Here is a 22,220-nt window from a genome sequence, read left to right on the forward strand (position 1 = left end):
CAATTGCTTATTTTTCTCTATATAAAGTTGATATAAAATTATGTTACTTAATATGGACATTGAAATATTTTATTTATGCCTCACATTAAAATATTTATTGTTATTAATGTATATATTTTTAAATACCACATGTCAACTGAACAAAAAATGAATTGCATTTCTCCATATTGATTGTAATATCAATATTTCCTTGATGGGGGTGTCTATGTTGAGTTAATGTGTGCATGGGTTGATAGGACAAGGCTTCCCACAACCCCACCCATCAACATGCCACCATACACGTCCAAATTAATGTGCCTTTCCTACTATGAAGGGTGTTAGAGTGCACTTTGAAGGTCTTAGTTCCCATATGAACCAAGGCATCTAGAGCCTTCGTTGTTATGATTTTCATCCTTGGAAATTTCCTATATTTTCCACTACTCCTTCATTGCATCCTATGTTGTTCCATGTGCCCGCCATGACCTTCAGTTGGGGCCCTCCATCTCAGGAGATATTGAATGGTATCCATTTGTTGGATTTACTTTTGCCTCAGCTAACCTTTCCTGATGAAGAATGGTTTTCCCTAACCAACTTTATTTCATTGCCCTACTGGAAAGACAATTTTTGTATCTTCCTTAGCTAGTTTCTTCTTCATTCCCTAGTCCAAAACCTTTTCAATTTGGCTTTTGTTTTACTACCTCTAGTAGTCATGGCTTGACAAGGAGCCCACAGACGTATAGAAGGAGGCGGCCAAGGCACTATGGGTGGCTCAGGGGTGCACTATTGGGTAGAGTCCTCAGTTCGAAGTTATCAAGAACACACATCACTAGATAAAAGATGAAATTTAGGATGTGGAAGAGGGTATTCATTAGGAGAGATGGGAAATTCTTAATTTAGAGGTAATGATAGGTCACTTTGCTAGTTCTGAACACTAATAATTCACGTGGGAATCAAAACCATTACCTCCACATTGTGGATCTCTATTGGCATGAAGGTTGCTTCTTGGCAAGTTTTTAGTGGATAAGGACCAAATTTAGGACAATTTGATGCACATGTTGGACAAGCTAAAGAATTTTTTATTGGATGTAGAAGGATGCCTTGCTAGGATCAAGATGGGCTTACCTCCCAATTCTCTTATTCCACCACCATGCAAGGTTAAGGAGTAGTCTATCAAATTTGACACCTCTTTGTCAACTTGATGCCCAACGTTTTCTTATTGTTTCCGATGTTTAATTTCTAGGAAGGTATGTTAGTTCTCATGGGGACTCTCCCCTCATCTCTGAAGTGATTTTTGTTTTCTCTTGTATTACGTCGACCTCCTTGGATCTGTAGACTTATAGAGTTGTTGTTTTTACTCTACTTGTTGGGTGTGTGCTATATTATTTACACAACTAGCCTCATGTGCAGAGGGGGGGGGGGGTGATAGCTCCCCCTATTCATTGCGTCAAGTGTAACAGGGGGATGATAGCCCCCCTGTATGGAGTCTGAGGCAGTGTCTTGGGGAAATTTTTTTTGGACCCTATATTAGGTTTTTGTGCATGGTTTTCACACATGGTTTTGGGCATGATGGTTTTCTTCCCATGGTATTTTGTAGATCCGGTCAAGGGAACTACAATTATGTTCTAATCCAGGGTTAATGGATTGGAATTTTATGGATGCTTCGACATGTATATATATATGTATTGTAACATTGAAAGGAAAATTTTGTATGCAGGTAATTTTTATGCGGGGTTAAAACCTACACTACTTAGCTATTGGTTTCTTTATCTATGAGGCGGTAGCACAAATTCATGTTCTTTGGTTTGGTCATATCTTTTTCTCTTTGATTTTAGGGAAATACAATCTATAATTTTTATGTCTTTGGTCTAGTCTCCCAAGCCGCATGCCAAAGACAAAGAGTATATTAAACATGATGTAATTTTTTGAATCATAAAAAAACAAAAACTTCAATTTACAAAATAAAAGACTCTAATATTAATATTATTTTTAATTGTCATATGTCAAGTAGTAAAGAAATTATAGATCTCCCTCTTACTAAAAAGCCAAAAGAAATTATAAATTAATTATATATATATTTTTTTTTACTTTTAGGTACTTTACTTTCTATATCAAGTTGACAAGGTGGAAATTGAAGTACTTTATTTATAACATAGATTGATTCTTTTTGTTATTATTTTTTTTAATTTGTTAATTTAAGTATTGTTTTATTCTTTTTAAATAATATAATGGGACGACCTAGTTTAAACGAAATAACCTTTTTCCCCTGAATTCACCAAAATCTAGCAATACAATTTCAAGATTTTTTGTTAATTAAAATACCATTTTGAATGCATAAATGGATGTGGCACTGGAATTATCTAGATTAAACAATTTAAACTCAAATTTTTAAAAAAATTTGTGAATTTGATTAAAATTAACTAGAAAAATGGTGGTGAGAAAAACCTTAAAATGTTTCTCGATGCAATAAAATATTTATTTTCAATTAATTAAGTCATATTGAATTAATTAGTATAAATTATTCAACTATTTAAAATTGAAGTCATATTAAAATAACTAAAATTATTCAATTAATTGAAGTGAGATTAAAATAATTAGATATAACATTTTCAACCAAAAAAATTATTTATAAAATATATTATATAATTTTTAAAATTTACACTTAATGCTTAAAATTATGAGTCACTATTATCAATCTCATCACCCTTATTAAAAAAAAACCACACTATTTGGTATCCCACGAGAGAGATGCTTCACTTATACTAAATACTTTTAATTTTGAGTTGTTAATCTCTTTCTTAAGTCCCAAATAAATAAGTTCATATTTATAAAATTAACTTAAATATTATTAAAAAAAATTAAATTTATTAAAAAAAATACTTTATAAAATTAATTAAATATTATAAAGAATAAATTATTTAGTAAATTAATTTCAATATTATAAAATCTAAAATCTAAATTATTTAGTTTATATTATTTAAACGATTAAGTAATAAAGAAATATTTAAAATTAAAGGTTAACTAAAATGTTATATCCATTTCAGTTATGGTAAGTAATAATTCATCAAAATAAAAATAATATTTGATTTACTAATGTTATGTTTATGTATTTAGGCCAATAAGTTTTTTTATGCATACACTTTCAACCGTTGATCTGAATCAAAAAACAAAACAACCGAAAATCAAAAAAGCACAAAAGCTCACGAAAAAAGATTCTATGCAGAAAATAAAAAAGCAAAAAAAAACTCATAAAAAGCAAGGATCGAAAGAAAAACCTAAAAAAAAAAAAGATTTTAAAGACAAAAAAACGCAAAAGCTAATGAACTTGCGTGTGCACAGCTCATACAAGTCCTGCAATTCCTTATATCGGTTCAATGCATTCTTAAAATTCCAGGATCGTTTGACAACGCGCTTATTTAAATCTAGAGACATTATCACTATCTTGACCGAAACCACGAGTCACCGACTTTGGTTAGGTTTTCACACACAATTCAAAGTTATTGTAAGCACGCCATGGAAAATCTACAGTGGAACCCACACCAATAATGATAGATTCCTGTCCTGGTTCATCCAAGTCAAGCTTGCGGGCCTAAACATGACGTGCGCGCTCGGCTTTATCGAGTTCAGAAGATGCTCTGCGCTTCCCATTCCACAAACCTGCTCGGCTTGTAAATTTCAGCTGCATATAATCGATCTCACAAACCTGCCATTCATCGTTATAAAAGAAATGGCGTTCATGGTGGTCATGGAGATGTTTACTTAACTGTCTATCTGCAAGACAGCGATCCTATTTTAAAGAAGAAAACCTTGCTCTAAGCCAAGATCATATATGTGTATAAGGGAGGAATTAGATTATGTTGTTTGGGAATCTATATCGCAGTTTTATTGTTTAACTTGAACTTATTATATTGGATCTCTTCAAACAACACAATAATATGTGAGTTTTATTGTTTAACTTGAACTTATTATATTTTCCTTTCGCGCCAAATATCAGTGAGATCAGAAAAGGAAATTTCAGTGGACATTGATCATCACATTAAAGAATTTCCTTTTATGTGTTTTTCGTAGTCTCATATGCAGGTAAGTCTCATATGTTATGTTTTTAGAATTTGTTTTTCATAGTTTCATATGCAAGTAACTCTCATATGTTCGCGATTTTTTTTTAATATGTTGAAATCTGTTAGAAATTTGTTTTAATTGTGATAAATATTATTTAATTAATTCGATTTTTTTGAGTATTGAATTCATATATAATCTAAAAATTATTTTAAATATTTTTACTTTATGTAATAAAATTTATAATAATTATAAATTAGTTCTTTTATGATAAATAAATGTATAATAATTTTAAAAATAACTAATTTATGTAATTAACTCTTTTATGATAAGTAAATAAAATATATTTATACATTGTTTAAATAAACATTAATCACAATTGTTCATTACTAAAAACAAAAAGTTTGTGGTAATTGTGGTTTTATATTGATTTGGTAAATATCACTATGAATCGAGATGAAGTTTATTATGTAATTCTTTTATGAGGTGTTTCTAATGTAAACGAAATAATGTCAGTTTAGTTTTATTATTGTTGTAAATATTTAAAGTATAAAAAGGTCTCCCCAGACTACACGCTAGCTTCATGCCACTCACAACTTCCCAGCTCACTCCCACTCCTGATTTTTCATTGGATTCAAACCGAGAATCTCGACGAGCATCAAGAAGATGGGCATCGCACTCGTTTCAAATATGTTGTAGACAGAGTATCAAATAAACCAAGAAATTAGGCGAAATTGGCATCAAGAAGCCGAGGATGGCGTTGCCGGCGCAAGCCAAGCTCAACACTCTTGAATTTCGAATGAATCACTATCACGATGTGAGTTTAATTAACAGCTAGTCATCTCCATAGCGAGTGTCCAGACATTTTAGAGTTTTTAAATCAAATATCAATTTTATTCTATTTAGTTTTTTTCTTAATTTTTTTAAATAAAACATAAAAATAATATATTCTTGATTTTTATTATTATTAATTTTTTAAAATCTATTATACAATAATTTTGGAAATATAACCCATTGCAATTCGCAATACTAGTAGTGTGATTTCGGAATTATAACCCACATTGCAATTAGCAATAATAATAGTGTGGTGACAGAATTTAGCAATACCCACCACTATAACCCCCATTTAAATGTCACCACACTATTATTAAATTCTATGATTAATGGAAGAAGATATACACTGGTTGGCTATTTCCCCGCTGCAATTTTTTGGATGAATGCATGTTGGTTGCTCTTTTACCTTTGTTGTTATGGATGCGTGTTTTATATTGTTAGTTCCTTTTATGTTGTCATTGGGCAATCTATGAAAGCCTTGCCTATGGCAATTATAACATTGTTATCTTTTGCGTTTTATGTTCATAAGACATCCTTTCCTGCATAGTATCCTAATCCCTATACTGCAACTCTTATTTGGAGTGGAGTAAGGATTATGCTTGTCCGACAACCTTTTCGGCTTATTTGCTTATATCAAACATTTGTGCCGAGTTTCAACTAATTAACATTTCATTGAGTATGTATTTACAAATCAATGATTTTGGGACCAAATCCCACAAAGCAATTCTATACCTGCTCTTCAAATTCCTTCAAGCTTTTGAAAGTAAAACCAATGAATTATCAATATAATTTTACCATAATAAAAAACAATTAGAAAGCCTTTAGCTAGCTCAAATTGCTCATTCGTTAAGCTTGAACCAACATCTCTTCTAGAAAAATTCAACAATTCCAATTTAATAATCCTATCGACCTCTCTTTGTACCTTTTGGGACAATTGCTAGTTATAATGGAAATTGTGTTACACTTTAGAACATTTTTATAATAAATATTAGGTATAGTTTAAAGTGAATAAAAATTTAAATTCATAGCCTATAACATTTTATAAAATTAATTTAAATATTTAAAAAAATATTTTGTTTTTATTATTTACATAATTAAATAACAAATAATAACATTTTATAAATTAATTTAAATAATATAAAATATAAATTATTACATTTATCCTATTTACCAGATTAAGTAATAAATAAATATTTAAAATCAGAAGTTGACTAAAATCCTATTTTCACATGAGGGGTAAGTTGATTAAATTCTTATGTTTACCTTTGTATTTATAATAAAAATATGGTAATATATTTTATAGAATATTTTATTATAAATATTAGTCGTTTATTTTTTGGAAGGTTTTTATGTATATTTTATGGTTTAATTTGTTTAAAATTTTGGAAGAATTTTTTGGAATTATAAGTTTGAGTTGAATTTTTTTATAATCTGAGTGTTTTAAAAGTTTTTCAAAGCCAATTTTAAATAAACAAAAAAATAAAATTTGATTTACAAGTTTGAGTTAAAAACTCTCTGCAATGTGAGTGTTCCAAAAAATTTCAAAGCATTGAATCCATATATACCATGAAAAAACAATTTTAAACCAAAAAATAAAACTGGTTAAAGATTCCCAAAAAAAAAACTATTCATATTTTATAAATAAATTTTTTATTTATTTTGATTTACATTATTAAAAAAAAATTGAAGTTTCATAGCGGATTTCCAACTTCCAATTTGAATAATTTCCCACCTCTAAGTGAATCCATACTCTATTATTCATTACTTTTGACTCGATACTACAAGGATTCAATCAACCGTTTATAGATAAGTAGTATTACATATAACAAGGTACATTGATACCGTGCTTGATATCAATTTAGGAGTACGACCCTTTCAGCACGTCTTTCAGTTATATTAGTTTACGTGGAAGGTTATGCATGCCTTTAGGATAAATATATGCTTTTTTTAGTTAGCTGCCAATCATATCCTCGTTCTCAGGATTCGAAGCTGACTTTAATACTGATCGATAGTGCTTGGATCCACACCTAAGGAGACGGGACAAAAGCAAACAGCGAAGAGAAATATCCATTCAAGTTTCATGAATAAGCCTCAGCCAATCCAAAAATCCTCTTGGACGCTATAAATCCTGATCTGTGTAGCAATAAAAAGCTCTGGTGGTCTATAAGGATAACTATGGCAATCTAAATACAATCTACTGCTGTTTCCCTTTTTAAACCCTTAAACACCACCTTGGCCTCTGCCAAACTCAATCTCCTTACCATTTTTTATTTGAATATTCAAGTGTGATCACTTTCTATAAATTCTATTTCTGGTCAGGGTTGCCCTGCTCATCAGCTTCCACAGATTCTTGTTTGAGTGACTTTTATTTGAAGATTGCTGCAGATCAGAGGCTTCCCCTGCTTTAAGGGTTATACTTGTGTTGGTGCCTGTGATTCTGCTGTATCTCTAAGATGTCTCTGTTGACAGATTTGATCAACTTGGATCTCTCTGATGTCACTGAGAAGATCATTGCTGAGTATATATGGTAGGTCTTGCTTTTCTTTTGAGCTTTTCTAGTTATGGAGCTGATGGGATTTTGGTTCATTGATTGCATTCCCCCTGTTTGTGGGTTTTGTTTTGATTTGGTAACTGGGGGTTTTTCTAGTCATGGAGGTGATGGATTTTGGTTCATTGATTGCATTCCCCTTTTTGTGGGTTTTGTTTTGATTTGGTGTCTGGGGAGATGTTTGTGCAGGATTGGAGGCTCTGGCATGGATATCCGCAGTAAGGGCAGGGTAAGTCTTATGAAATACATAGATGTGCTTCTGATTGTTGCACTCTATATATTTGTGTATTTTTTTTGGTATGATCCATTTTCATGGAGCTTCTAGTCCTTGAGCAGCTACAGGAGGGTGCTGTAGCACTAGGAGTCAGTGTGTCTTTTTGTGGGTATGAGAAGGTGAGTCATGTTGATATACATAATGCTGTAGTATCTTTAGGAAGCTAGCAGACAAAGCAGCATAATAACAAGTTGTCTTAGTTTGATCAAGGCATGCAATAGGGCTGGTGACATCTCTGATGGGGACCATCGTGAAAGATTGCTTTGTGATGCCTGTGGCAGAACATCCATGAAGAAAGTTGTTATACCTTGCCTGAAGCAAATCTAATGGAAGGTTGTTGCGTGAAGATTGCAGCAAAACATGCTATAGGAACATAGATTGGAAGATTGTTATATTTAGTTTGGAGCAAGGTGTATGCAGGCAACTGACAGAACATAGAAGGATTGAAAAAAAACATGAATAAAAAAAAATCTTCCATTTACTATTGGGTCTCATGCTTGATCTAACTTTTATTTTCAGACCTTATCTCACGAAGTTACGGATCCCAAAGATCTGCCCAAGTGGAATTATGATGGATCCAGTACTGGACAGGCCACTGGAAAGGACAGTGAGGTTATCATTCAGTAAGTTCCTTTTACCCAAACAGATGTGCTTCATTGTTAGCTTGGATAATAACGGTATAACCTAAGTATTATTCGTTTTCTTTGATATCAGCCCTCAGGCTATCTTCAGGGATCCATTCCGCAGGGGGAAAAACATCTTGGTGAGTGGCTAACCCAATAAAATATTTAGAGTGGCTATCCCAATAAAATATTTAAACTGTTAGTCATGGATGTTTGGATTTAGCCTTGATGATTGTTTGACATGTATTCATAGGTCAACTTGTTGGGTTTCAGGTGATTTGTGATGCATACACCCCAGCTGGAGAACCTATCCCTACTAACAAGCGAGCAAATGCTGCAAATATATTCAGCCATCCAGATGTTGTTGCCGAGGAACCATGGTATTCTGAATAAAACTGGGCTTCCTATATTTGTTGTATTCTCTCAACTACATATGAGTGATTGCAGCTGAAAAAAATCTTGTTTTGCCCTAGGTTTGGCATTGAACAAGAATACACTCTTCTGCAGAAGGATGTGAACTGGCCTCTCGGATGGCCTATAGGTGGTTTTCCTGGTCCTCAGGTATGAGATGTTTTCCTCCATATATCTATTCTTCTCTTGTGCTTTTGGCTGTTTTATTGCATCATTGACAGCATGATTTATCAAATGTGAAAATTGGGATACTAAATCATATACCATTGGTTATTGATCCTTGAGTTCATAATTACATACCTATATACTTTCTGTAGGTTTAAGGCCTATATTTTACACATAGTATGATTCTATGGGATTTGTGGTGTACACTGGTTGGTGAAAGCTACCGTACAATACTCGTAGATAGTACAATATTTTTTATTTTTACTTTTTAAGTAGAGATCGGCAACTGGGCTGGTTTCATATTCACATGACATGGAGTCAATTCTGACTACTACTAGTATAACTCTAGGTCTGCCTAAGTATGATAGGTAAATTGGGAATTTGAACTTTGAACCTCAGGGTACGTAACACTTCATTGTCACTGCTATATCACCAATTAAGCTGCCCCTGGGGTTCCTAGATAGTTCACTATTTTTTATCTGATCATTTGTCTTTGTCTTCTGAGATAGGGTCCTTACTATTGTGGAACTGGAGCAGACAAAGCCTATGGCCGTGATATTGTCGATGCCCACTACAAGGCCTGCCTGTATGCAGGAATCAACATTAGTGGCATCAACGGAGAGGTCATGCCTGGCCAGGTAATGTTTGCTTTGGAAGTGGATGCAATGCCTATGATTTGTAAGGTATTCAAAAATGGTTTCAGTTGAATTGACATATGGTTTCAGTTGAATTGACATAGACTAATGGTTTTATGAAACAGTGGGAATTTCAAGTTGGTCCTACAGTTGGTATTTCATCTGGTGATCAAGTATGGGCTGCGCGCTACATTCTTGAGGTAGATGAAAAACCATTTTCAGCAAATAACTATATTTCTGGTTGACTGCTTTATGCTTTAGTTAATATTTTGTTTCAGCGACTTAATTAATTACAACCATGTGTGCAGAGAATATCAGAAATGGCTGGTGTTGTCGTCTCATTTGACCCCAAACCCATTCAGGTTAATCTTTCACATATTCAGACTTTATACTCTCTTATTCTTCTTTTATCATTCTGCACAATATAACCTTTTGAAAATTCTTAAAGTTTGAAGCCCGGGGAAATTAGATAAATAAGGGTTTGAAAAATGGAAGTTATTTTCTTAATACATAGACAATGATTGTAATTTATAGTTTGGAATAAGTTCTTTTGATGTTCTTTAGGTTAAAGTTTAATCTCTACTTCCTTTTGATGTTTTTTGGGGTTAAATATAAATCTGTACTTCCTTATCCTTGATGATGACGTTTGAACTCATTTTCTTCACTTCTTAAACTAATAAGTCTGGCATTTGTGGCTCATTCCAGGGTGATTGGAATGGTGCTGGTGCTCACACTAACTACAGGTTGGTCAGCATAGCTGCATAAAAGATTATATTGTCCCTAAAATTCTTTTAAGCTTGATTCCAGCACTTATTATCCTTCTTTTTGCAATCTTGACAGTACTAAATCAATGAGGGAAGAAGGTGGAATAGAAGTGATCCATAAGGCCATTGAAAAGTTAGCATTGAGGCATAAGGAGCACATTGCTGCCTATGGAGAGGGCAATGAGAGGCGTTTGACTGGCCAACATGAGACAGCAGACATAAATACATTTTCATGGGTAATTATTCAAGTGCAAGAATGATGCTAGTGACAAATAGTGTAATAGGAACTATGCCTAAATGAACTGTGTACTCACTAGTATGTGGTTGTGTTTCTTTTGCTTCCAGGGAGTTGCAAATCGTGGAGCTTCTGTTAGAATTGGCCGTGACACAGAACGTTTAGGCAAAGGTTAGTTCTCTGTTTTGCCAATAGGAACAATTCAACAAGCAAGCATCAATGTACCCCTGTATTCAATATTTTGCTGCACTTCATTCTCAAAATCACTAGAAACAGATTTATTAGTATTAGATATGGCAGTTAGTAAATCTATCCAATGCCCGTTGTAAAGTTTCTGAGTAGTGTTTTTAACATTTGCATTATCTAATAAAGACTATATATTGAAAATTAGATACTAAAATGTCTTTTGGTTGACAGGGTACTTTGAAGACCGTAGGCCATCTTCCAACATGGACCCCTATGTTGTAACATCTCTGATTGCTGAGACAACCATTCTTTTGAAGCCAGAGTAACAACATTTACTAAATGAATAAGGATGATGATTTGATGGAACTGTTCTTGATACTAGTCAAATTGGGAATGGATCCCCAATCGTTTCTGTGGATTTTTCTCATTGGATTTCTGTCTGTTTTAAGTATTTACCTTGAACTCAATAAATTTAGAATGCTTTTATCACTGGTGAATATTAGTGCCATTTCTGGCCACCTTTTTTACTTTTTGGAAAATTTGTTGAAACTTGGAAAGTTTTTTCCTTTTAATGATTAAGTAATGTGACAATAAATAATTCTTAGACATGATATCTGAGGTGTTTCCCTAAATTATAGTCTTGAAAACTCAATGAAACATTATATTTGGTAGTGTATTTAGTCAATTCTGCAGTGTTTTCCAAGTGAAGTTTTCTAACAGGTTCCAACTTCAAACAATGAACTGTCATTTTTAATTTACAGAATGATTATTAATCAATTTGGTGAATTGAGATGTTTGGTTAATTTCTCAAAACAAGAGCCATGTCAGTGTTTATTTGTATACATGAATTGCGTGCATATAGTTTTTAGTTTATTTAGTTAAAATGTTATGTGTGAAGATGAAGATGAAGATGAAGTTATAGCCCAAGCTCATACACACAAGGGGAGTTTAGGCCTAACTAATTCCTAAAAACAAAGAGAAAATAAACCTAAGTATTTTGAAATTAATTCCAAACTATATGATTTTAATTTCTAATTTCAAAAATATTGAATTTTAATTTCTAAGTGTAATTTTATAGATTAATCTTAATTCAAGAAAAACAACAACTTTAGATAATATCATTTTTTCCCGAGGTTAACCTATTTGTATTGGTATTTATTTAAATGGAATGGGAAAACAAGTTTTTTTTGCAAAAGTTATTTTTACGTAGCCTTTTCCAAAATGACATTTGTGCTTTGTTTTTTTTATTTAAATAGGCAAAAACATTGGGCTATAGTTTACTGATATTTGCAGTTATTATTTTAATAGAATTTTTATTACTTATAACAAATTAGTAAACAATTGGAGCACTTTGACATTTTCACATTTTCTCCAGTTTACATCAGATCAACGAAAGAAAAGGGGTTGTCCTCATTATTAGTTTTCAGGTATTTTATTATCTATGTGATAGTTCCACCCAAGGTTTTGATATGAGCTGCATTGTAAAAAGAATATACATATGTTGTAATATTTGGAATAACAACCCCGGATGGGGTGCATATACAGTGGGTTAATGTGATGGGACAGGGTGTGGTGAGGTAGGACGACACCTGCCTGCCCTGTACCACCTGGTTTATCGCCCGACGTAGCTTAAACAGGGGCATCTAGTTTCACTTGGATTCATGTCATGTGGTTTTGTTACGCCCAACCTATCATCCGATTTCTCCATCGCCTCCGCATGCTCTGGTATGAGCTGGGCCTCGGCTCTCTTTAATGCTGGAGTTATGGCGGGTGCAATCAGAGGAAAGGCGGATAGTGTTAAATACAGGCTAAACTTTGGGTTCGTTTTGAAGCCTCTGGTGCTTTGCTGGTCTGGTAAAGGTGTATTATGGTATGCTGCTTTGTTATTCTCTGTTGCCCTATTATGCTCGACCAATTCTGCGACGCCGCCTCCGTCTTCTCCCAGGCTTTGTTTGAAGGCCTCCAGCCTGAGTTTGGATGCCCATTTGAATAGGCCGAGCTCTGAGGAGGTGGTTGCGCGGTCTTGTTTACAAAGGGTGGTTGAGGTGCTAGTTATGCCCCGTCTTCGCCATAGAATGAGGAGCCGTAGGGGAACTCCTAGGCGTGTGCCCTCCCACCCGTCCTCCAATTCTCCCTCCGTTTCCAGTGATCTCTCCGCTGGCCATTACCCTCGCACGCGCAGTGGGAGAGGGCGTCTCCATCTCCCCAGCCATTTCCCTCCTGATTCCTCGTCGTCTCCCTCCTTTGGCTCGGCGATTTTCACCTTCAATTGTTCCCTGAATCGTCCGAGAATCACTGCTCATGTCTCGGTGTTTTTTCTTGAAGAAGGCCAGGAGGCAGGGGAATCCAGCACTCATCAGGAGGGCCTTGCCTCTGTCTCTGCGCAGATTCCTTTCTCTATGCAGGTTCCGAAGGTCCCCACTCACAATGCCGTGGACATGGTGATGGAAACAGAGGCTCTTGGTCCTTCTGAACCTAATGCTGCTCGTGCAAGGGATGACACTGATGTTGCTCGTGCAAGTGCTCTGCCTGAGTTCGGTTGGTGCAGAATTGTGGAGGAGCCTCCAGACACGTAGTTTCTTTTTCTGTTGCTATGTTAATGGTCACGCGGCCCTTAATGGCGGGCAATTTCTAGTTCAGGATGCAAATTTTGGTTCACTTCTGCAAGATATGGTTCATTTTGTATGCCTCTTTGAATTTTTGTAAGCTCAGCAAGAGAGTCAATACTTGTTCCCCTGCGTAGGATTTGAATACCAGCTCTTGGCTAAGTTCACTGTCATGGGCAGTGTTTTTGTTACTCTCTACCGCTTCTACAGGGCAGTTGTTTTTTACTATGGTCTAGATGTAAATTACCCCCTTTTATGTTAATAGAATAGTTTTATTTAGAAAAAAAAATATATAGTTGGAATATTTGGAACCTAGTATGAGAACATGGATTCTAGAGATAGGGATGGAGAATTCCTGGTAGGGATGATATCATTTATTGTGCAATTCTTGAAATTAAATGGTCTGATGAAAGTATTCAGGCCTATGCTTGTTTGAGATAATACAAGGAGAAAAAGAGGACATAATTTATGTAGGGATTGCAACAACAAGGATGCAGCAGTAATGGAGGGATAAGAAGCTTGCTCTAAAAGAAAGGGAGGCATTTGGAAAAGAGGACGTGGATAGAGGGCTAGATTCAGTTTCACTGTAGACAAAAAAGATAAATATTATATGATTACTATTTGCAATTAATGGGTTATGTTGCATTGTTGTTGTAATAGATATGGATAAACAACAACTGCAATATGTGTTGTTTTGTATATATCTGTGATGCAACTGTGAAGGGATATTTTCCTGATTTGTATATTGATTGTGGCTATGATTATGCATGAATACATGTGTCCTATGCTTGTATGAAAAAATAAATAAGTTAATATAGTAAACAATAGTAATTACAGAGTGTCTGAAGTTCAGAGTGGAGAAGAGTCCCATAATAGTGTTGCCTAAATGCTTAATGATATCATAAATAATTCAATAGTTGAAGTTAAGGATATCAATGATCTATTTTAATTGCAAAACATGATCAGTTAGAAGAATTGGGTTCTGAGACCCTTTGATCTTTCATGTTACTACTTGAGTGTAAACTATTTTTTTAAAAATTGATTTGGTGAAAAGTTCAAGATTACTATCCATACTGTAAGGGATTGTTTTTTTTATTGGGCTGATCGTATAGTCAGGAGGTTGGACAGTTGATGTTTTTTTTTTGTTTTATGATTAATTTATTCTATCACAACCCCGACTATACCCTAGTCGGGTGGTTTCATTAGATCGTATAGTTTGATAATCAGGCAATGCTGATGTCAGGAGGTCGGGAAGATTATTTATAAAAAAACAAATCATAGTCATCCTGACTTGCTAGTCGGGTGGTCGGAAGGTCGGGCAGTTGAGAGGCTATAATTTTTTGTACAAAATACTTTTGGATCCGACCTCGGACCTAAGTCTTCAAAGAAGAAGAAAATTATTTATGGCTTTTGTTTTTATTCATTTTGTGATCCACAAAAGAAAAAAGGGCTTCTTATAAACATGATAACAAGAATGCAAATTATTCCTCGAATTTTTAAATTATATGTTTCATATTAAAAAATTAGAGAACAAACAAACAAATAAGACTAGACTTGGCTTTGTCCAACAGGTTATGAAAATAATATAATGTGTGCATAGTTACAATTATTTTCTTGACTCTCAAGTCAATTATTGATATCATGAGTGTATATGTTATGTGACGCTATAAAGTATTTGTAGGATTTCAATCACTGATTCTCAAAGATGACATTTCCTATCTGTTTGTGTGTACATGCATACCTAGAAATACATTTCTAAATCTTTTTCCTTTGGTATCAATAATGCTAAATAAGAAGAGCTCTCTAATTGTAGTTGTATTCAAAGCTAAATATTTGACACAAGTGAATATAAGAACATAGTGTGGCAAGAAAACACAGATGCTCAATTTATTTTAGATGCCTATGTTGCAACAACATATTGTAGCTCTTATATGACAAAAAAATGGATCGCTCCATGACAATTGTATTCAAACAAATTCGAGAAAATTGCATATCTTGTGGAGACAACAAAACTGAAACTATTCGGAAACTTGGAAACACATTGCTAAATATGCAACAAATGTCAAGTTGACAAGTAGTCCATATTGCTTTTTTATTGCCTTTGTATTCAACTTCTAGAAAAATAATTTTCATTAACATTTATCCAGCTAAAAAACAAACATATGTTCTAAAAATAACTATTTTGTTAGAACAAGAACTCGATAACTTTGAGTTTTCTAGTTGCAATTGTATTCAGAGCTAAATACATGACACAAATGAATACAAGAACATAGCAAATGACAACGATTTTTTTTTATGAAATGTGCAAGTATTGCTCCAAATCCTTGTGCTAGTTCTGTGTATAAGAACTCTTCTACTAAAATTTTGGGCACAAACAATGCGGAACCTAGGTTCAACATGGAATCTTCTATCATGTTGTGCTTCTTCCCATAGGCATAACTATTTTCATGGATATAATGACACACATACATTACAAGATACAATATTGCAACAAAAACTAATGGAATGTACCTTTATGAGGAAACTTGTACATCATTGCTGAAAAGAATAGTAACTTCATTGTGCCATATACAATGATAAACATTATAACACAAAATAGATGAATCTTATATATTATAAGCATTACCAATTTGAACAGGGATCAAGGGATAATTATGACTGCAAGAATTCCTATGCTTGCATCCAATGTATAAGGAATTGTTGACAGGTGGAAAAAATCCTCTTGCAGCAAGCCAATATTTAGCCAATAAAAGTTCCAAGTATATCTATATATATATATATATATATATATATATATATATATATATATATATATATACATATATATATATATACATATATATACATATATTATATAACATATATATATATATATATATATACATATATATATATATATATATATACATATATATATATATATATATATATATATATATATATATATATATATATTAATTATTTTATTTTTTTCATATGGTTGTATACCCCCTATAACAAAGGTGTCATTGCTTATCTAAAACTAAAATTAAACTAAGATCTATAATTCAATCCACACATTGATGGCTATCAATATAATATTTTGTAACCTAACCAAAATTCTGCATTTGGACATTTTGAGCTACTCCTGATACATAGCACAATAGATATTGTAGCTTAATAAATAAAGAAATTGGCCCATGCATTTGTCTCTACCAATTCTCACTTGGAAACTTTGACTTATTGTCAATTGAGCAAATTTTACTTGAGCAAGGCTTGTTTATCTATGGACAAAATATCAATGACTACCATGACTCATTGTTTGAGTTTGTTTGTACACTTGCACTATGTTTTGATATGTCTAATATGTTTTCATATGTCTACATGCATACCTAGAAATACATTTCTACATCTTTTTCCTTGGGTATCAATAACGCTAAATAAGAAGAGTTCTCTAATTGTAGTTGTATTCAAAGCTAAATATTTGACACAAGTGAATATAAGAACATAGTGTGGCAAGCAAACACAGATGCTCAATTTATTTTAGATGCCTATGTTGCAACAACATATTGTAGCTCTTATATGAAAAAAAAAATGGATTCCTCCATGACAATTGTATTCAAACAAATTCGAGAAAATTGCATACCTTATGGAGACAACAAAATTGAAACTATTTAGAAACTTGGAAACACATTGCTAAATATGCAACAAATGTCAAGTTGACAAGTAGTCCACATTGCTTTGTCATTGCCTTTGTATTCAACTTCTAGAAAAATAATTTTCATTAACATTTCTCCAGCTAAAAAACAAACATATCTTCTAAAAATACCTATTTTGTTAGAACAAGAACTCGATAACTCTGAGTTTTCTAGTTGCAATTGTATTCAGAGATAAATACTTGACATAAATGAATACAAGAACATAGTAAATGACAGAGAATTTTTTTGACGAAATGTGAAAGTATGCTCTTCTACTGGAATTCTGGGAACAAACAATGTGGAACCTAGGTTCAACATGGAATCTGCTATCACATTGTGCTTCTTCCGATAGGCATAACTATTTTCATGGACATAATGACACACATACATTACAAGAAACAATATTGCAACAAAAACTAATGGAATGTACCTTTATGAGGAAACTTGTACAACATTGCTGAAAAGAATAGTAACTTCATTGTGCCATATACAATGATAAACATTATGTAGGAATTTACAGGGTAAGTTCCTCAGACAGAACACCAAAGGACACCGCTCACAAATAGATCGCAGATCAATACACCAGTACTTTTGACGTGGTTAAAACCCTCAAAGAGGGAAACAGTCCATGGCCTGAGCCAACACGACCACGTCAAGAAATTTATTAATAAAAGAATGAAAATTTACATAAGCTTCTCTCATGAACGGTTAACCTACAAATGACCCTCCATGCTCTTTAAATAGAGATCATGGACCAATCGGGTGTTAAGCCACGGATCAAGTGTCGGTAATACCGAGGAGAGAATGAACCATCGGATCACTACATATCGTGACCGTCGGATTGTAAGTTACAAAATGTACATAGTAAAGAAACACACTTTACCTAACTCTATACCTAACTCTATACTAGACCAATTTGTACTTAACTATTTCCTATGTGTCGGAATATCCTAACATCCCCCCTTAAGAACAACTTGGGATAGGATTGAAGGATTTACAAATATGACACAATAGGAGAAGGAAGGAGGCACTAGAGCCTATCCCCCCTTAGTGACAACTTCCTGAACTCCAACCATAAATCGAAGTTTAGTGAACTTTGCCTCTATGAGAACCTTTGTAAAGATGTCTGCAACTTGATCATTTGTTGAACAATATTGCACTTCAAGAACATGGTCATGAATGAGCTTTCTGATGAAGTGCATGTGCAGTTCAATGTGTTTGCTACGCTGATGTTGGACTGGATCTTTGCATAGTTGAATGGAACTTTGATTATCACACCAAAGTGTAGTCGGATGTTGCTGCTGAAAGCCAAACTCTGACAGGATCTGACAAAGTCAGATAGAACACCAAAGGACACTGCTCACAAACAGATACACCAGTACTTTTGACGTGGTTAAAACCCTTAAAGAGGGAAACAGTCCACGGCTTGAGCCAACGTGGCCACTTCAGGCAATTTATTAATAAAAGAATGAAAATTTACATAAGCTTCTCTCATGAACGGTTAACCTACAAATGACCCTCCATGCTCTTTAAATAGAGATCATGGACCAATCGGGTGTTAACCCACGGATCAAGTGTCGGTAATACCGAGGAGAGAATGAACCATCGGATCACTACATATTGTGACCGTCGGATTGTAAGTTACAAAATGTACATAGTAAAGAAACACACTTTACCTAACTCTATACCTAACTCTATACTAGACCAAGTTGTACTTAACTACTTCATATGTGTCGGAATATCCTAACACATTATAACACTAAATAGATGAATATTCTATATTATAAGCATTACCAATGTGAAATGGATCAAGGGATAATTATGAATGCAAGAATTCCTATGCTTGCATCCAATGTACATAAGGAATTGTTGATAGGTGGAAAAAATCCTCTTGCATCAAGCCAATATTTAGCCAATAAAAGTTCCAAGTATATATATATATATATATATATATATATATAGATGTTATTTTATTTTTTTCGTATGGTTGTATACCCCCTATAACAAAGGTGTTGTTGCTTATCTAAAACTAAAATTAAACTAAGATCTATAATTCAATCCACACATTGATGGCTATCAATATAATATTTTGTAACATAACCAAAATGCTACATCTGGACATTTTGAGCTACTCCTGTTACATTGCACAATAGATATTGTAGCTCAATAGATAAAGCAATTGGCCCATGCATTTGTCCATACCAATTCTCGCTTGGAAACTTTGACATATTGTCAATTGAGCAAATTTTACTTGAACAAGGCTTGTTTATCTATGGACAAAATATCAATGACTACCATGACTCATTGTTTGAGTCTATTTGTACACTTGCACTATGTTTTGATATGTCTAATATGAGAAAAACAATTGCACAAACTTTTTATAATTCTTTCATTTGCATTGACAATAGAGCTACCAATTGCTTAGAACAACACGTGAATGCTAGAAGCATTGAACAAGAGTGATGTATCAATGATTGACAAGATTATATTATAAACTTATTAATGCCATATGTATATGGACACATAGAGGGAAAAGGTTTTGTAATGCAATGGATATGTGAAATACTTGATGTTAAGTATATATATATGGAATACAAAAACAAAAGATATTTTATTGAGATTCTATTCATCAAACACTTGCTCCAAAGCCTTGTACCTTATGAATGTACCAATAGCCACATTACATGCACATTTAACCAATGATTTAACCAATATAAATAACGACAATTAAATGATTTAAATGAGCATAACACCATGCATAATATCATGAGATTTAAAATCCTAATTGTAATTGAATTCAAAAAATCAAACAAATAAGTTTTGGCTGAAGATTTAAATAGAAACTTCAAAAATATTTTCCAGTTTTCATACTATTGAAACAATTTTTTAGTATTTTTTGGAATATCTATACATGCAAAATTTAAAGTAAATAGATAACAATTTCTATTTGGTAGAGGAGAGAAAATGTGCCTATATTTGAATATTGGATTGCAATGAAAAGCTAGAATAAGTAAATCTACAATTTTTAATTCCTGATCATAAAAAGATGTAAATTGCAAAATTGTCATAAGGGATCTTAAACATAATTATCAAATATTCATCAAGAATCAAACAACATAAGTCATAGAGTAAAACCAGAGGCATTTATTAAGTAATTAAAATCTTGCACTCACATAAATGCCATTGCTCATCACACATGAACACTGAAAATGGTTTTGAAAAAATGTGGTACTTAAAAATTGATTAAAAAATTCAAGTCTATAGTCTTCATTGATTTTGGACCCTTTGCACCAATGCATAAAGGTCTATAAATACTGAAAAATAGTAAAATAGGTCTTGATACATGAAAATCAATAGATATTCTGAAAGTAAATACTCAACTCTAAAAAATGTGTGTTCAATTGATATTTGGTAGGAAAACAAACATCCTTTCCTCTCCTTTAGAATCTTTGTAATTGATACTATGTAGCAGGTGAGGTGCATGTACTTGGATATAAGTTTCCCATTGTGAATATATCTCATACAGTGCAGAGAAATAAATGGAAGGAAACTTATTTATGTTGATCTAGCAGCTGGAAATTAATCCTTGTACCTTTTTCTTCTTCTTTTGATATTTGACCTCAAACTTGACAATAAGCTTGATTTGTTCAAAACACAGTTGCAGAAATTTTTGGAAACTTTGTTGTTTCCAAACTTTAATGTTTTTTATTTCTACCTGGTCCTCGATAACATGATCTTCTGTAGACTATTTTAATTCTCTTGGAACTTCTTCCTTTAATGAATTGCCACCTGATAGGTCAAATTCTTCTATAAAGTTTGTTCATTTTTCCCAAATTGATAAACATTTCTCATATGTCATTTGTATGCATGCTCTGATTTCTTTTTTCTCTTTCTCCCTGCAACTTAAGGATGCAAGCATCAATCTTTTATCTCTCTTAGAAACTTTTGGAATTTCATTAGATTGAAATTCATTTTCCCAGTCAAGAATAGACAAAAATTTGTTTTTAATTGATTTGTCTTCTTCTACCAATGAATCAATTCTTTCATTTAAATCTGTAATTTCTTGATAAAATCTTGAGATTTTATCCATCTTTTTATAGAAGTTTGATTGATTCTTCCTTAAAATTAGACAAATTTTTAAAGCTTGATCCTTGAAAACTTCGAGACTCTGTGTTTCCTGTTGATTCTCATTGACTTGATATTTAAGAGATTCAATTTTCTCTTCCAAATATCTAACCATAATGGCAGAAGTGTTTTTAGCTTCTTGCTTCCATATGCGGATTTGATCTTCATGTAATTTTCTCAATTTCTGAATCTCCTGTTCATGTTTTGCAGTTGCTTCTTTCAATTGTTTCTGAAAGTTCTTATGCAAGTTTTCTCTTTCTACAACAAATCCTTGAACTAATGTGGCAGAATTCTGTTGCTAGTTTTCTTCATTGAACAACTCATTTTTCTTCAGTTTTTCCTCCAAAAAATTATTTTTCTGCAAACTGTCATCATATGAAGCTGGAAGCTCATCCAAATGATATTAATTGTAATTAATAAAATATCCTAAAGCTTGAGAAGATTTTTGAGATTTTTCTTTTACATCTCCTTGAGCCTTCCAACTGAATTCAAATAGAATCTCCAGAGTATCATGCTTCTTTTTCTTTGTTCTTCTAACAATTGATTTTATTTGAGTATTAAAATAATATTCTGTCAAAAAAGGGATAATATCTACAATTGGATTTAACTCAGAAAATGGTTTAAATAAGAATGATTCCCAAGGATCCTTAGTAGAAATCAATGTTACTGATGCTTTAGGAGATATGACAAATATAATATCCAACTTGTTATATGATTCCATTTTTGCCTCATTTCCTTGGTGTTGGTTTCAGTAGATACCTATTTTTCTTTCTCATTATCTACTTGCATTTGTTTGACTTCTGTTGTTTATGGTTACTTTTGGTTTGTTTTCTCAGGAGAATTAGTGATAATAATCTCCTGTTCAACTTTTTTTTCATTTTTCTTTCTTTCTTTCTTTTTTTTTTGGAGTTTTTTCTCTTCTTGTACTTTCCTACTGCCGTTTCATATTTTTTATTTCTGTGACTTCAACTTATTTACCCGTGACAACAAAACATTTTTTTTTTTCAATTTCTACCCCCTTTTCCTTTTGAGAAGCAATAGAAGGTTCTGAAGTGAGTTCGCTGAAATTAAACTACAAAAATTTAGTAGACTTTAATTGTTCGAC

At 33.0% G+C, this 22,220-nt stretch overlaps 1 protein-coding gene across 1 annotated transcript; it reads left to right on the forward strand.

Moving 5' to 3' along the window:
* The first annotated feature begins 6,858 nt into the window (after positions 1 to 6,858).
* On the forward strand, positions 6,859 to 11,320 carry LOC149205048 (glutamine synthetase cytosolic isozyme-like). Its single transcript, XM_089394873.1, has 13 exons — positions 6,859 to 7,393; positions 7,604 to 7,643; positions 8,208 to 8,311; positions 8,403 to 8,451; positions 8,585 to 8,691; positions 8,785 to 8,872; positions 9,397 to 9,525; positions 9,648 to 9,722; positions 9,831 to 9,884; positions 10,228 to 10,265; positions 10,363 to 10,522; positions 10,632 to 10,692; positions 10,939 to 11,320. Exons 1-13 carry the CDS (start codon positions 7,320 to 7,322, stop codon positions 11,031 to 11,033), a joined length of 1,074 nt encoding a protein of 357 aa, XP_089250999.1. The 5' UTR covers positions 6,859 to 7,319; the 3' UTR covers positions 11,034 to 11,320.
* The last annotated feature ends 10,900 nt before the right edge of the window (positions 11,321 to 22,220 follow it).

Source organism: Pinus tabuliformis, chromosome 1_2 (genome assembly GCF_031772625.1).
Source record: "Pinus tabuliformis cultivar Carrire ecotype Pingquan chromosome 1_2, CPIR1, whole genome shotgun sequence".
NCBI classification, from domain to species: Eukaryota; Viridiplantae; Streptophyta; class Pinopsida; order Pinales; family Pinaceae; genus Pinus; species Pinus tabuliformis.

Bases quoted from the DNA above. Each gene is read 5' to 3' on its own strand.
- LOC149205048 (XM_089394873.1), top strand. From the start codon at position 7,320: ATGTCTCTGTTGACAGATTTGATCAACTTGGATCTCTCTGATGTCACT. The intron at 8,312-8,402 runs GTAAGTTCCTTT...CTTTGATATCAG, and splicing joins GACAGTGAGGTTATCATTCA to CCCTCAGGCTATCTTCAGGG. The intron at 8,692-8,784 runs GTATTCTGAATA...GTTTTGCCCTAG, and splicing joins GTTGTTGCCGAGGAACCATG to GTTTGGCATTGAACAAGAAT.